At 38.2% G+C, this 14,052-nt stretch overlaps 2 protein-coding genes across 10 annotated transcripts in view; one reads left to right on the top strand and one right to left on the bottom strand.

The window, feature by feature from the left end:
* LOC310643814 (uncharacterized protein) overlaps nt 1-646 on the top strand; it is a 26,131-nt gene extending 25,485 nt beyond the window's left edge. For all 4 annotated transcript variants that reach the window (XM_083368401.1, XM_083368402.1, XM_083368404.1 and 1 more), the window contains one exon: nt 433-646. In XM_083368401.1, coding sequence (XP_083224527.1) covers nt 433-518 — 86 coding nt within the window. In that variant the 3' untranslated portion in view covers nt 519-646. The remainder of the gene's footprint in view (nt 1-432) is intronic.
* MAP7 (microtubule associated protein 7) overlaps nt 535-14,052 on the bottom strand; it is a 110,544-nt gene continuing 97,026 nt past the window's right edge. For 2 of the 6 annotated variants that reach the window (XM_083368312.1, XM_083368309.1), the window contains exons 13-19: nt 12,114-12,303; nt 9,168-9,263; nt 7,667-7,717; nt 7,539-7,581; nt 6,497-6,632; nt 4,467-4,699; nt 535-3,366 (exon numbers count right to left, since the gene is read on the bottom strand). In XM_083368312.1, coding sequence (XP_083224438.1) covers nt 3,356-3,366; nt 4,467-4,699; nt 6,497-6,632; nt 7,539-7,581; nt 7,667-7,717; nt 9,168-9,263; nt 12,114-12,303 — 760 coding nt within the window. In that variant the 3' untranslated portion in view covers nt 535-3,355. The remainder of the gene's footprint in view (nt 3,367-4,466; nt 4,700-6,496; nt 6,633-7,538; nt 7,582-7,666; nt 7,718-9,167; nt 9,264-12,113; nt 12,304-14,052) is intronic. The other 4 variants (XM_083368310.1, XM_083368311.1, XM_083368313.1 and 1 more) reach the window with 4 other exon arrangements.

Below are 14,052 nucleotides of genomic sequence, written 5' to 3' on the forward strand. Positions count from 1 at the left end.
TGGATAAGAGATGAATTTGGTTCATCGTTGTAAGTAGAACCCCTGTGGTTCAACAGCTGAAAGTGGAAGGCTGGCTGTTGGAAATGAGGCACACAAGAATGCCTGAAAGTTGGTCATATTTCTGACTGAGAAAGGTGGGAACAGATTCTCTTGAGGCTTGTTGAACAGATGTACGATGAATAAGAAACAGGAATATGCATGAATTCCTTAAGAGGATCTTGAAAAATCAGAACATCAAAGGAGGTATTAAGGATCAATAATTTAAAGTTAGCCTATATTTTGAGTTACATCTTGAGTTACTAGAACTTTATAGATCGAATGTACATCCTTAGACAATACCATCAATCTAATGTCAAATAAATTTATGGGCAAATGTAAAAGGATGTAAAATTCTGCAGTCTAATACCTGAATACCTTCTGTCTTATATTAAGATCCAGACTTTTTGGTAGCATTCAGTAACAGTGAACTGAAGAAGCACCTTGATGAAATCTGTCAACAGACTGAAATTATGCAATAACTTCTCAGTATTGCTATTGGACATATGGAGGCATGAGAGACTCTTCCAGCCTACACATCGTTAGCCAAGATGGAGACCATTAGCCTCTGAATGGGCAGCTGAGCTAAGATACTGGCATTTTAGGTTTAACGGATCAGCCTTGGATAAATCCAAAACAGCTACATACAGAAATTATGATGTCCGTTATTTGGGTAGAAATTAAAGGAACATTTTTCACCCATCAAGAGGCATGTAAACAGACTCCATTGAAAATGATTGGGTTTGTGATTACTTCAAAAATTTGCCATTGTTGTCCTATCTAAGATGGCTGATTCACACAGAGTGTAACTGTTCATTATTTTGATGCATTCATGGACCAGTCTAAAAGATAGTTTTACTATACAGATGCGAGACAAATGGAACAATCTAAACAATCAAGTTCTGTTATACAGATGATGCAATTTTGTACCGTTCTTGCTGATTTGTAATCTGCAGATCTCTGCAGATTTGGATTATTAATCTTGCCTTGGAATTAACTTTGGCAATATTCTTATTTTAATAAACTGAACAGCTTTGAAATGGAAAAAAAATCCCCGTTAGCAAATAATTATGTACATGTAGGTTTTCAAGACAAATTTGTGAAGTTTTTATTAAAATGGGCATTTCTAAAAAATATATTTATGTAAAATGTTTGTGTTGTTGTGACTATTTTAAGATGCTACTTGCTGTATGTCTGTATAGGCATGAATGAGTCATCTCCTCCTGACGTCATTAATTGATACAACTTCAGGGAAGGGAGCTGGAGCATTCCCATCATATTAGAACATGTGGAACGGGCAGGTGATTCCATCAATTGGAGACAGGTGATTGAATCCAAAGGTTTCTAAGTGCGTATTTGCATATTTGTATTAAAGTAGAAAGTAAGTAGAAAGATCTTCTGGAGGACATGGGGCTATCTACCAAAGAGGGATATACGGTACCTAGTTGCCCAAAGAAACCTATTCAGAACCTGTTCCTATACCTTTGTGCATATGCTCAAGAGCTTTGGACATGTCTGAATTAAACTGATTATTGTATTCTATTGAAAAAAAAAGCTGAATAATTGCCTTACATAGAAGATTACTGCTTTCTTTGTGCTACTAAAATCAAATGTCTGGAAGCCATGCCCAAAGTTTGCATCTAATCTAGTTTTGAGTGACTGCAGTTGTCTGCAAACTTAGTAAAAATGAAAGTGTACACATAAGTGTGATCTCCAATAACCTTTTGCGCTTTTGTTTTTGGGCCTTTGCATATTGAAGACTGATCTGCAGGACATACAACGGCAGTGAAATGCATTTTTCACAAGAAACAAAACATATTTTCCTCCGGACAGTTTATAGGTAGAAATGTCCATATGTGTTTTACCACTTATTAAATTGGATTTTTAAATTATTAAAATCTTGTTTATTGGACGCAACACAAACTCTTATAAATAACTAATATTTTAGAGCAGAATAATGTCGCAGAACACAGAAGAATCAGAAGAGCTCCTAAAATGAAAAATGATCATCTGATCCATATGCAGCATTTCTTCTAGGAATAGGCTGTGTTCATCAAGGATTGTTGAATCTGTTCCTCCCATTAGACTGCAGGAAGAACAACTTTTAGCTCCCTCATTAGGAAATACCTGAACTTCCCAAATAATTGAATATCATCTATTTCATGTAATCACCATTCTGCAACACTATGCTATCAAACAGACCAGGTCTTAGTGCTTTAGAATCAAAGATGGAATATCCAGGTGTCAGGGGGGGCTTCTGAACCCAACACCATTTGGTCTTGCTAGGATTCAGCCAAAACTGTTCCAACTCTTAACGGCCTCTAGACATCAGAACAAGATGTCAGTAACATTTCCTGTTCAGCCTATACGATATGGAGAACATTATGGGTACATTAACTTCATCTTCATATTCCAAGTCTGGAAAAAGCTCATTGAGTTCAAAGAATAACATTAAGCCAGAAAGCTTTGTTTAATTTGCTGAACTATCTGCTAACTAGATAAGGAAAGCCAAACTTGCAATGTTACGTATAGCCACATTTTTTATTGTTTATTTTGTACTCAACAAAATTAATAAATACATTATCTAAGATACAATAGGCTTTTTTTTTTCATTTCAACCTATGAAAAAATAATGCTTTCAATTTTTCTTTTCACATTTGAAAACCTGTCATGTTATTTTATTTGTAAAAGAAAATGTGAGAGAAGCATAGTGATGGCTGAATATACATAATGTCCATTTAGGAATTACATTTACAAGAACCTGATACAGAAGCCTATATTTTGCCCCCATAATTAATAGTTCTCTGCAATAATATCTAAACCAACAGGTTTAAACAAAAAACACACCCCTGTGGCCCCTCCCTGTAGAGCAGTGAGGTGTTTACTTTTCAAGTATTGAATCAGTAAAATGTAAGATTCTCTGCTGATTTTACAGTGTGCCTTTTAAAACTACCCATCCTCAAAACAAGACAAAACCAACAGGCTCATTATCTAAATCATCCTGTTATTTTTAATCTAGTTACCCTTTTTCTTCAAGAAGGCTGAAAATATCAATTATGCTATGTGAAGCAATTTTTGAAACAGAAGACACAATTCTCCCCTAGTAGTGAGCTCTATTGATAGAAAGGCAATCCAAATCTATTTCCAATATATTCTTCTGCTGCTTTTACTACCTGTTGTCTTTAAAAAAAAAGAAAGCATCCAAGAAATCTTTAGAAAATTCAAGAGTGACAAAAATATAACACTCCTTCATAGCATGGAAGGAATCCCATTGGCTTCAGAGGCTTTTTCTTCGCCTTTGATGATTCACGAAGAGATGTCAGACAACTTCTGCAAAGGAAAGCCAATAAAGAAAACATTAGCAACAGTTCCTATCCAAAAGTATAAACAGTCCTGTCATGGATGATGATCATTATGATGGGAGATGACTTGGATCTTATTAGTTCCAATGACTGGAACTGCATGTAAAAAGGTCTCATGAGTGGAACAGGAGAAATAATATCTGCCAATTCCTGTTCCCTCTGAAGCTCTCCTATACGTTCTGAACACCTGCTGACAGAGTTAAAACAGCAACTAAAACAGTGTAGGAGGTTGTGCTAGGCCTGCAGGGAGAAGGGGAAATTGGTAAAAAACATTACTCATTCTGTCCTTTTGCTGGTAACGCCACCATTGGATCAGAGTGGCTTCCTTTCGTGGGACAACAGCAATGGCACTTAGACTTATATAACGCTTCACATTGCTTTACAGCCCTCTCTAAGCAGTTTAGAGTCGGCATATTGCCCCCAACAATCTGGGTCCTCATTTTTACCAACCTCGGAAGGATGGAAGGCTGAGTCAACCTTGAGTTGGACAAGATCGAACTTCTGAAGTGAGCAGTGAGTTAGCCGGCAGTACTGCATTCTAACCGCTGCACCACCACAATAATTCAAGATCCATACACCAATTATTAAATGTAGAAATAGTTCCATTCTATGGTAACCCCACATAAACTGAACAAACTTCCTGTTACCTAGAGTTCTGAACCTGAAAATTTTCACCTTAACTTATAATGAAGAAAACTCTGCACATGTCGAAATCACTATTTTTATATATGTGTTACAGAAGCCTTGCTTTTTCCTACTTTTATTAAAAGTCTATTTATCCTTTAAGAAACTTGCTTTTGTATCAGAAATAAATTTTATAATTGAAACATTTTTTTAAATAAGTAATTTGTTTGAAATTCAGATCTATGCCCTCTCCTACAAGCCAAGTGCAATTCATAATCAAGCTTCTGTCTTCCATTCCAGATGCAGGTTGATCTAAGAACCAGGATTAATATGTTTACTGCAGATTTTATAACCCTTTATTCATTGCTCTTAATATACTCAAATGAGGCATTTGCTAGATTCATTCCAGGGTGTGCAAGTTAGAAGGATTACAGCAAACATTACCTGCTGTCTGAGGCGTTTGAACATTGTCTACCTGAGGCAATGACCCGCGTGCCCCATTCTCTTCAAAGGCCAAGATGGGAGTCAAAGGAATGTCAGAGCTATCTTTCTCTTCAGGACTCATGGCATCTAATCTGGGAGGTTTTTTTCCCATTGGTAAACTGATGAGCTCTTCAAAGTTTTCATCCTGAGTAGATACTCCATTTTCATTTAGATGTTTTCGTGGGTTAAGATTACTGAAATACATTGACAGGTAACATAATTTACTGATAACAAACCAGATGTTTATAGGAAAATATATGACTATTTTAATCCAATGCTTTTTAAATTGTATCTGTATTTATTGTAGACTTAGTTTCCTGTACCAGATACATTTAGCTCATGATGCAGGCAAATTTAAGTAATGTTTTCGAAACACCATCTGTATTCAACTTCATCTTGCATTTTACTGATGGAAATAGCACTATCCATATGGATTAAATACTAACAGGAGGTGTTCTTAATTCAATTGACACACCAACCAAACTTTGGCAGGAGGTAGACTTTTCTTCACACTCATAAATAACATAATAAAATTAAATAATTGGATCTTTATATTGTTGCTCCTGATGGTTATTAGATTTAACTTTGAATAGCATGTTTGGATTATCAAACAAACCTGGTATTATTTAGTCAATATAAAAATTATTCTTGAATTACTGTACTAAATGCCAAGAAAAACTGTATAATTCTGAATGCAAATATTGCAAAACTATTTTCAAAAATAGTAAAAAATGCAACAAATAGAAAACCTAAAGAGTAAGTTATGCTGTAGGTTGAAGTTGGTGCCTTCTTCCACATCTTTAAGTCCTCTTCTGAAAAATTTCCCGATATGCTGCCTAATAAAATTGTGACAGAATCTTTATTTATTTCTTTGATTTTTTTAATCCTACCTTTATTATTTTATAATAGTAAATCAAGATGGTGAACAAATATAATACCTCTTCCTCCTATTTTTCTCTGCCAAGTGGGTTGGGTTGACAAACTTATCAAGAAACACAAGAAAGGTTTAGATATATAAAGAATTTCCCCTTTTTAAATTTCATGATGCTATAAAGGTTGTTAAAACACTGAGGCGATACCAAGTCTCATGTGAAAAACAATATTTTCTCTATATTGAAAAGCAGATATCAAATCTATGCAACCATTCGGCCACCTGGGACACCTTTCCCCCCAATAATACAGATGAATAAGGGCTTTATTTCTTGTCAATTTTTAAATAATATGATCTTAGTTCCCAAATATCAATGTTTTTAAATGATTTATTTGCTTATTTTGGAGGCTTACTGAAAAACAATATGTACGATACAGTAAAACATTTTGACACTAAATGTTTCCCTGGATATTTTGTGAGAAATAATACATGGCTGAAACAATAAACATCTACAGATAAGGGAAATAAATAAATGTAATATAACAGAGTGAGCGCCTGTTACTCGTCCCAGCTTCTGCCTACCTAGCAGTTCAAAAGCATGTAAAAATGCAAGTAGAAAAATAGGGACCACTACGGTGGGAAGGTAACAGCGTTCCGTGCGCCTCTGGCATCTAGTCATGCCAGCCACATGACCATGGAGACGTCCTGGGACAAACACTGGCTCTTCAGCTTTGAAACGGAGATGAGCACCGGCCCCTAGAGTCGGAAATGACTAGCACGCATGTGCGGGGGAACCTTTACCTTTTTTAAAATATAAGTTTATCTCAAGAAGAAGAGACTTCTAAAACACACCCGTGAATTTTTGCTCCGCACTAGGGTCATGTTTGGGTAGCGATTAAGGATCGAGGCTAGAAACCAGGAGATAGGTTTCTAATCTATTTAGATAGATCTACTCCTGCCTTAGGCACAAAGCCAGCTGGGTCATTTTGGGCCAGTCACTTTCTCTGGCAAGCCACTTCTGAAAATCCTGGCTAAGAAAAACTGCAGGGAATATTCCAGGAAGGTTCTGAGAACTGGATACAATTGAACAGAAGGGGAAAAAAAAGATCACGTTTCTTACCTGTCTAAATTTACTCTGGACTGGTGAGAAATGAGCACAGGTGTACGAACTACCATTTCCCCATTGCGTGGAGTTTCTGCCATACACTGAACCTGAGAACCCATTACAGGGCTTAACGGAGGTGTAGGGCTCACTGCTAGAAGGAAAACAAACTGGTCTGTAAAACCGTATTTATTTAATGTAACAGAAAGGAGAACGTAAGATTCCATAGAGAAACACGGACTTTCAAAACTCTCCTCTCCTCTCTGTCCCCTCCCCTATATAGGTGGTTAGCAATAAGTGGTCATCAGAAGTACAAATCATCCTTTCCCTTCTGAGAAGTGGTCTTTTGGAGAGCAGTTGCATGCTATCCTAAATAGAGTGTTCAGTACTGTTGGGGAGAAAGAAATAGGAAGGGATCCTGGGCAGAAGTAATAGTGAACCAGCTAGATTAATCATTTGATTAACTTCCTATGCCTATTTCTTAATAAAGAATGATCCTAAGGCAAGAGCGAAGAGAAATTAGAGAGATCTGGTCCAACCTGAATTCTGAAAAATCGATTCCCTTTTAGTATTAATGAAAAATGCAATACCCAACTCATAACAAGTTCATTTTATAATAGCCTTTTATAAAATACTTCCTTTTACACCTTGTTTGCTCAGAAATCATACCAGGTAAATAGTGAGCTGACATTGTTTAATAAAAAGGAACTAAGGATTTTATTTCAGTAGTCCAATTATAAACAAAACTGTGTAATCTAGATTAGAAAATTATATGTCACTGAGCATTTTGTCTTAATGATGAAAAGCAACCTAACTAATGATCTAGAACGATTAATTTATCACTGAAAAATTAATCACAGCTCTAATATGTTCCATTTTGTATATAATTATACTCATAATGGAATAATATGCCATTACAAGGATTTAAATGTCAAATCACTGACTTTTCATTGAATACAACCAGGCTATTAATGTTTAAATGATTTATTACGGTACTTCTTTCTTATCCATGCTCTGAGTAAGTTTCAATGTTAAACTAAACGCACATCAAAAGTCATACCTATTTCTTTTGCTATCACTCCATTCTGTTGGTCATCTGATTTCTATAAAATAAATAAGATTTCATGTAAACATCTATTCTAGGAGAACAAAATTATAGAAATATATTTCTGAAAGTTCCATACATGCCTTCTCTGCAGGTTCTGATCGCCTAGTTCTTTTCATAATTTCCTCAAGACGCTACATAATGAAGAAAAAGAATACTTATAATGAACATCTTCCAGATTTATCTATAGTTCATAATATTTATTAATTTATTTTACAATTTATGGGCCACCCCAATGGAAAAAAAACTCTGGGTAGGTTATAATATGGTAAGGATATGAAAAATCCCCCAAGATGGATGCTGACAACTGTTAGTTAATTAAACCTGGAAAAATCAAACTTTCAATTATCTTCTAGATGACTTGAGGGAGGAAGCTTTATAAACCTTTGGTGCTAAAGAGTTCCAAAGTGTGGGAGCTGCTATAAGGAAGAACTATCATGTTTTCCATGTTCCCTTAACTTCAGATAAAGAGGTAAGTCTTAACAGGCCTTTCTAAGATGTTTTCACTGGAGAGCAGATTCAGATATATTAACTAGGAACACACTATGTGCAATACCAATTTTGTCTCCAATATATGCTGCAGTTACTTCACCACTGCCACTGCTTCCTCCACCAACTGTTGGAAAAGGTGGTGGCCTGCAACAAATTTTTACAAAATGAGCTACTCACCCTCCTTGGAATCAGCTGGAGGAGGAAGCATCAACAATAGCAGCATAGGTAGTCAGTGAGCAAATGAACAAACATCCTCTTCATAAGCCTTCTGCAACCCCCGCCTTTTTCAGAAATCAGATCAACTTACATTTGTTCCCTCCCTCCTCCAATCCACTATTGTCTTCTCCACTTTAAGTAAACACTTTTTATTCCCAAACATGTGAGACTGGAGCCAAAAGAAAGAAGAGGCAATGGAAGTTTGCCTATGATCAGTGGTGGGATTCAAATATGTGAACAACCGTCTCTCTGTGTGGATGCTGCTTCCGGAAGTCCATTATGGGCCTGGGCAACCAAACATCAGCTACCGGTTCTGCCAAAGTGGTGTGAACTCGCTGAAATTTTTGGATTGCTACTGTTTGTTAAGTATTTGGAATACCTTGCTATAATAAACACTTAACACATATCGCCCTTGCTTCTCAGCTAACAAAGCGAGAAAGAGCCAGTGGCCTAAAGGTTAGAACAATTGTCTAAGGTGCAATCGGCCCAGGTTCGAATCTCAGACTGATGAGAACAAATAAGTTTGAAATGCATATCAGTCTCCCTTTAATTCTTTGTTAGCAATCCAAAAAATTTACACAAATATGAGCTGTCACTGTTGTGACTACTGCCTGTGGATGGCCTTGGGTTAGGCCGAAACAGGAAATAAGATTTGTCCCATGTTTGGGGCCTAGCAAGGTATTCCAAATACTTAACAAACACTTAACATAAATCCAAAAGTGGCATTATAAACAGCAAATGTAATTGTGATTTCAATTCCATGGAAGAGAATGCTTCCAAAGGGCTTGTGAATCCATTTTAGTGCACATAAGTGGGCGGGTCACTTGCCATATGAAAATGCACATGCGGTTGTCTGCAAAAACTTATTTCTATTACCTTCTTTCTTTCTAAGCGTTCTTGTTCTTCTTTTTGGAAATGCTTTTCACGTTCCAGTCGGATCTGGTCTTCTCGTAACCGAGTCTCCTTTTCCTTCTAAATTATGGCACCAAAAAGGAAAATATGGGCATTTATGATAATATGGTAATCAATATATTTTATTTAGTTACTTTCACTTTTGCTTTCAATTGCTGTTATCCTAGAAGGACAGGCTAAGAGGCTGCATAGACCCAACATAGTGGCAAAAGAAGAGCAGCTTCTCTTATAATTGCAAATGAATCTACAATTTAATTACTTCTCTGTAGTGCAAACACATTTTAAAAAGTTGATGGGATTCTAAATTAAAAACTGTGTACTTATGTACCTTCACTTCATAAAATTAGAATACCAGTATTTCTTGATTACTTCAACAATCATTAGCTTTTCAGATTGCACATAATCTGTTACTGTTCATGATTTTATGTAAGGTAAAAATTAAGTGCTCCCTTTTCTATTTTGCATGATATATTAGGAAAGTATGAATCATATGTTTAAGGCCCAAATCACAAATATTAATGGCATTTCTGTATCTAACCTGCAGGATGCATTCAAATGCAAAGTATAACAGCAGCTGGCAAGGTTCATAATTAACAAGATCAGAAGAAGCATGAAGAGGAAAATTAATGCTTTGCAATCCTAATAAAAATCTTCTAAAAAAAAAACTTCCGGGGAGGGGAGGGAATTTCATGAATGTCATTTGCACTGAAAAACAGCATACAAATTCGATCAAAAAGTGCATTTGACTTCAGAAAGAATAGGTCCTAAATATATGGACAGAAGGAAGGAAATACTGTATAACTTTTTAAAACTGCCGGGAGTCTTTCCAGAGAAAATATACCAATATACAAAACCCACAGTCATACATATTTTGTATACAAAGACATATTGATCATAAAGGCAAAAAGATCCTTTGGAGTATCAGTGGAGGAGTGGCTTGCATAGACCCTGTTACTATTCCTTAAAGTAGCTGATCAATTCCAGTGATAGCTTGAGGGATGGTGCCCACGGAGGGGGAAGTGATACATTGAAGTGGCAGTTTCCCAGGAAACACCCCTGTGGGCGGGGCAGACAAGAGGCAGCCCAGTCCAGAGCTGGATAGGAGACAGAGGAAGAGAGTTAGGATAGCCTCTCCCTAGAACCTTTCAGGATATGCCTGTTGTGAGACCACCTGCTACCACTGTCAATCTCCCATCGCCTGGTTCGCTCCCACAAAGTCGGCCTCCTCAGGGTGCTGTCTGCCAGGCAATGCCGTCTGGCGGCCCCCAGGGGGAGAGCCTTCTCTGTGGGTGCACCAACCCTCTGGAATGAACTACCCCCGGAGCTGCGGACGGCCCTTCTGCCGTGACCTGAAGACTTGGTTGTTTCAACAAGCGGGTCTGGACTGACTACGTATTTTAATTAGGTTTTACTGGGTTTTAAATTGTCATGTTATCATTGTATTTACTAGTTTAATTCTTTTTAAATTTTCATTCTATGTTTTTTCTTTTTAATTTTTATTGTTGTGAGCCACCCTGAGTCCTTAGGGAGAAGGGCGGCATATAAATTTAAGTAAGTAAGTAAGTAAGTAAGTAAATAAATAAGGTTTTAGTCTGGTGAGATTCTATCTATTTTGTGTAAGGGAATAAAGAACTGAACTCTGTTTTACATTGTTTTTGGTCTAAGCCTGACGACTGCCCTTCTGAAATGTCACACAGTCCCAAGAAAAAAACAGAATTGGTTATGGAGTTGCAAATGGATGCTTCCATGCTTTAAATAGGGATCAGCTGTATTAGAATAAGCAGAACAGCCAGTGGCGTAGCGTGGGGGGTGCAGGGGGGGCCGGCCGCACCGGGCGCAACATCGGGGGGGCGCGCTCGCACTCGCAGCTCTCTGCCCCTGCCTGGCTCACTCACTCTCTCTCACTGCAGTGCTGGCTGTGCGAATCCGATCCGAGCCGCCGGGTCGCCGCCCACTGTGGAGGGGGGGTGCCAGGCGTGCGGTGCGGTGCGGAGAAGGGGGCGCAAATTACTTGCCTTGCCCCGGGTGCTGACAACCCACGCTACGCCACTGAGAACAGCAGCACTGAATTCCATGGAAAACTCTTTTTTTTTTTAAAAAAAGATGCTTTTGGTCCAGCATTATCAAGATGGTATTTGCAGGACTGCAAAGTTCCTCAGCTTTCAACACATATATGGGATTGAGGGGGCTTCAAACATGGAGTCATGGCTGCCATCTAAACTTTTTTAACTCCTTCCCTGTCCAGAGATGCCACTGTTTGCATCTCCTTGCTTTCCTTCATGCAAATCCACAGAACAATGAGCCATTCATTCATTCATTCATTCATTCATTCATTCATTCATTATTCATTCATTCATTTATTTTTGGGACTTATATGCCACCCTATCTCCCAAAGGACTCAGGGCGGCTAACAACAATAAAAAAATACAATAATACAAAAGTTAAAAAGGATTAAACTAACAGCCCCAATAATAAGATTAAAAACATTTTAAAAATCTCTGTCGTCAGTCCAGGTCAGCCTGATGGAAAAGGAATGTTTTAAGGCTGCGGCGAAAGGACCGGAGTTCCGGGGCCATCCGGAGCTCAAGGGGAAGTTGGTTCCACAGGGCAGGCGCTCCCACAGAGAAGGCCCTCCCCCTGGGAGCCGCCAGCCGACATTGTCTAGCCGACGGCACCCTGAGGAGGCCCTCCCTGTGTGAGCGCACTGGACGATGGGAAGTCGTTCCCGGCAGCAGATGTTCCTGCAAATATCCCTGGCCTAGGCCATGTAAGGCTTTAAAGGTAAGTACCAGCACCTTAAATCTCATCCGGAGGACAACCGGTAACCAATGCAGCTCACGCAGGAGGGGTGTAATATGGGAGTATTATTTGTACAAGATACAATCTGAAAACCCAGCGATGTTTACATACCTGCTTCTGAAGGAGTTCCATTTCTCTCCTTTCTTTCTCCTCCTTTTCTTCAGCCAAGCGACGTAGCTCCTCCTCCTCCTGTTCCTGTTCTGCTTCTTTTTGCTTCCTTTCTGCCTCCTGCTTCTGAGCTTCCTCCTCTCGGCGCGCTCTTTCCTCAGCTATCTTTTGCGCCAAGGCCTCCTTCTTTTGTCTAATGGAAAAAATGGTGCATTAGACAAATGCATGGGTGGGTAAAACTGGCAATAATAATAATAATAATAATAATAATAATAATAATAATAATAATAATAATAATAACAACAACAACAACAATAATAATAATAAAAAAACAAAGCATCTGTTTTAGCATGTCAGACTATCCTTGCCTCCATAATGAATAAATGATACAGAATGGAATGGAAAAAGGAGGAAATGCTTCCTCTTCTCACTTTATGTGAGGTAAACTGAAAGTTATACTTGGATTAATTGGGAAAATCTCCTTAAATAGAACCATGAGAAGTTTGAAATCTTGGTTGGTGCCAGAAACCAAATTACAGTATTCCTGTGGAAGGATATCTAAGACTGTGTTGAGCAGGTCTAACAAGATCCACTGTAGTACAAGGATTAAGGGATTTGGCTATAAGCAGGAAGAGCCATATTCTAGCCTTCCTTCAAACATAGAAACCCATTGGCTGACTTGGAGCCACCCAACTTTCCTCACAGGGTGGCTGTGCTGGGGAAAAAAAATAGGAAAGATACTTAAGTACTCCACTTTAAGCTCTTGAACAAAAGGTGGATCCTGAGCTATTGGTTTTACTTTTCTCTCTCAAGACAGAAAGATGCCATTTATGTGGAGAATGTGAGTAAGAGAGTTCATATTCCTAACATTACTACATCAATTCAGAATGCAAGTGGCACAAACCTGGAGATACTGGTGCAAGGGTTTATGAGAATCCAAAATCCATGCATTTGTTGAAGTAAGAACTACCTAAGAGGCACTAGAGTGTTTTTTTTAACACTAGGACCCTCCAAGTTTTTGAAATACAACATCTATCTCCAAAGCCAACATGGCCGATGGCTGAAATGATGGGTGTTGACTTCAATACAATTGGACAATCAAAGGTTGAGAAATGATGCTGTCCTTTTGAACATCTGGATCATACTGTCCATTCACTTATTTGATTTTTATTCACCTTTATTACTTTATAAGTAATTCAAGACAGCATATGTACTTAATACTCCTTTCTCTTTCAAGTTCTCTATGAGGTGGGTTAAGCTGAGAGAGAGTGACTGGTCCAAAAATACCCTGTCGGCTTTCATGCCTAAGACAGGATTAAACTCACCGCTTCCTAGTTTCTAGGCCAATACCTTAATCATCACACTCATCTGGCTCTAAGTTAACCTGTATCATCTATACTGTTTATCACATTAAGCCTATAGAATCTAGATTGCATAAAATCTATACAATCAGCACAGTATATATAAATTACCACATTATACTAAACAGTATAATCTCTATTTGTAAAGAGCCGAAGGGATGGCTTAGAAAGACAGGAGGAAGAGCCACTAGCAAGGCAACGGTCAAATAATTTTTCAAATTATTTTCTTGAGCTCAGGTCAAGAAAATAATTTGAGAAAACATCTTGGACACGTTCCTCCCTATTTCATGTGAAGATTAAGGAAGAAAGGAAGGGGGAAGCACATTCAGACTTACACGAATCTATTACTGTAGCTGTTACAGCTATAAAAACAGTCCTGCTTATATGGCATTGGTTATTTAGTCTGGCTTAGGTTGTTGGGTGGACACTACTCCAGAGAGAGCTATCTTTAACAGCCTGCTTCTGCTAAATCAGGGGTGTCAAACTCAATTTCATCGAGGGCCGCATCAGCATTGCGGTTGCCCTCAGGGGCCGGGTGGGTGTGGCCAGGGTGGGCGTGGCTAGAGTGCGTATGGCCTACT

This window comes from Vipera ursinii (genome assembly GCF_947247035.1).
Source record: "Vipera ursinii genome assembly, chromosome: 1".
Lineage (NCBI taxonomy): Eukaryota > Metazoa > Chordata > Lepidosauria > Squamata > Viperidae > Vipera > Vipera ursinii.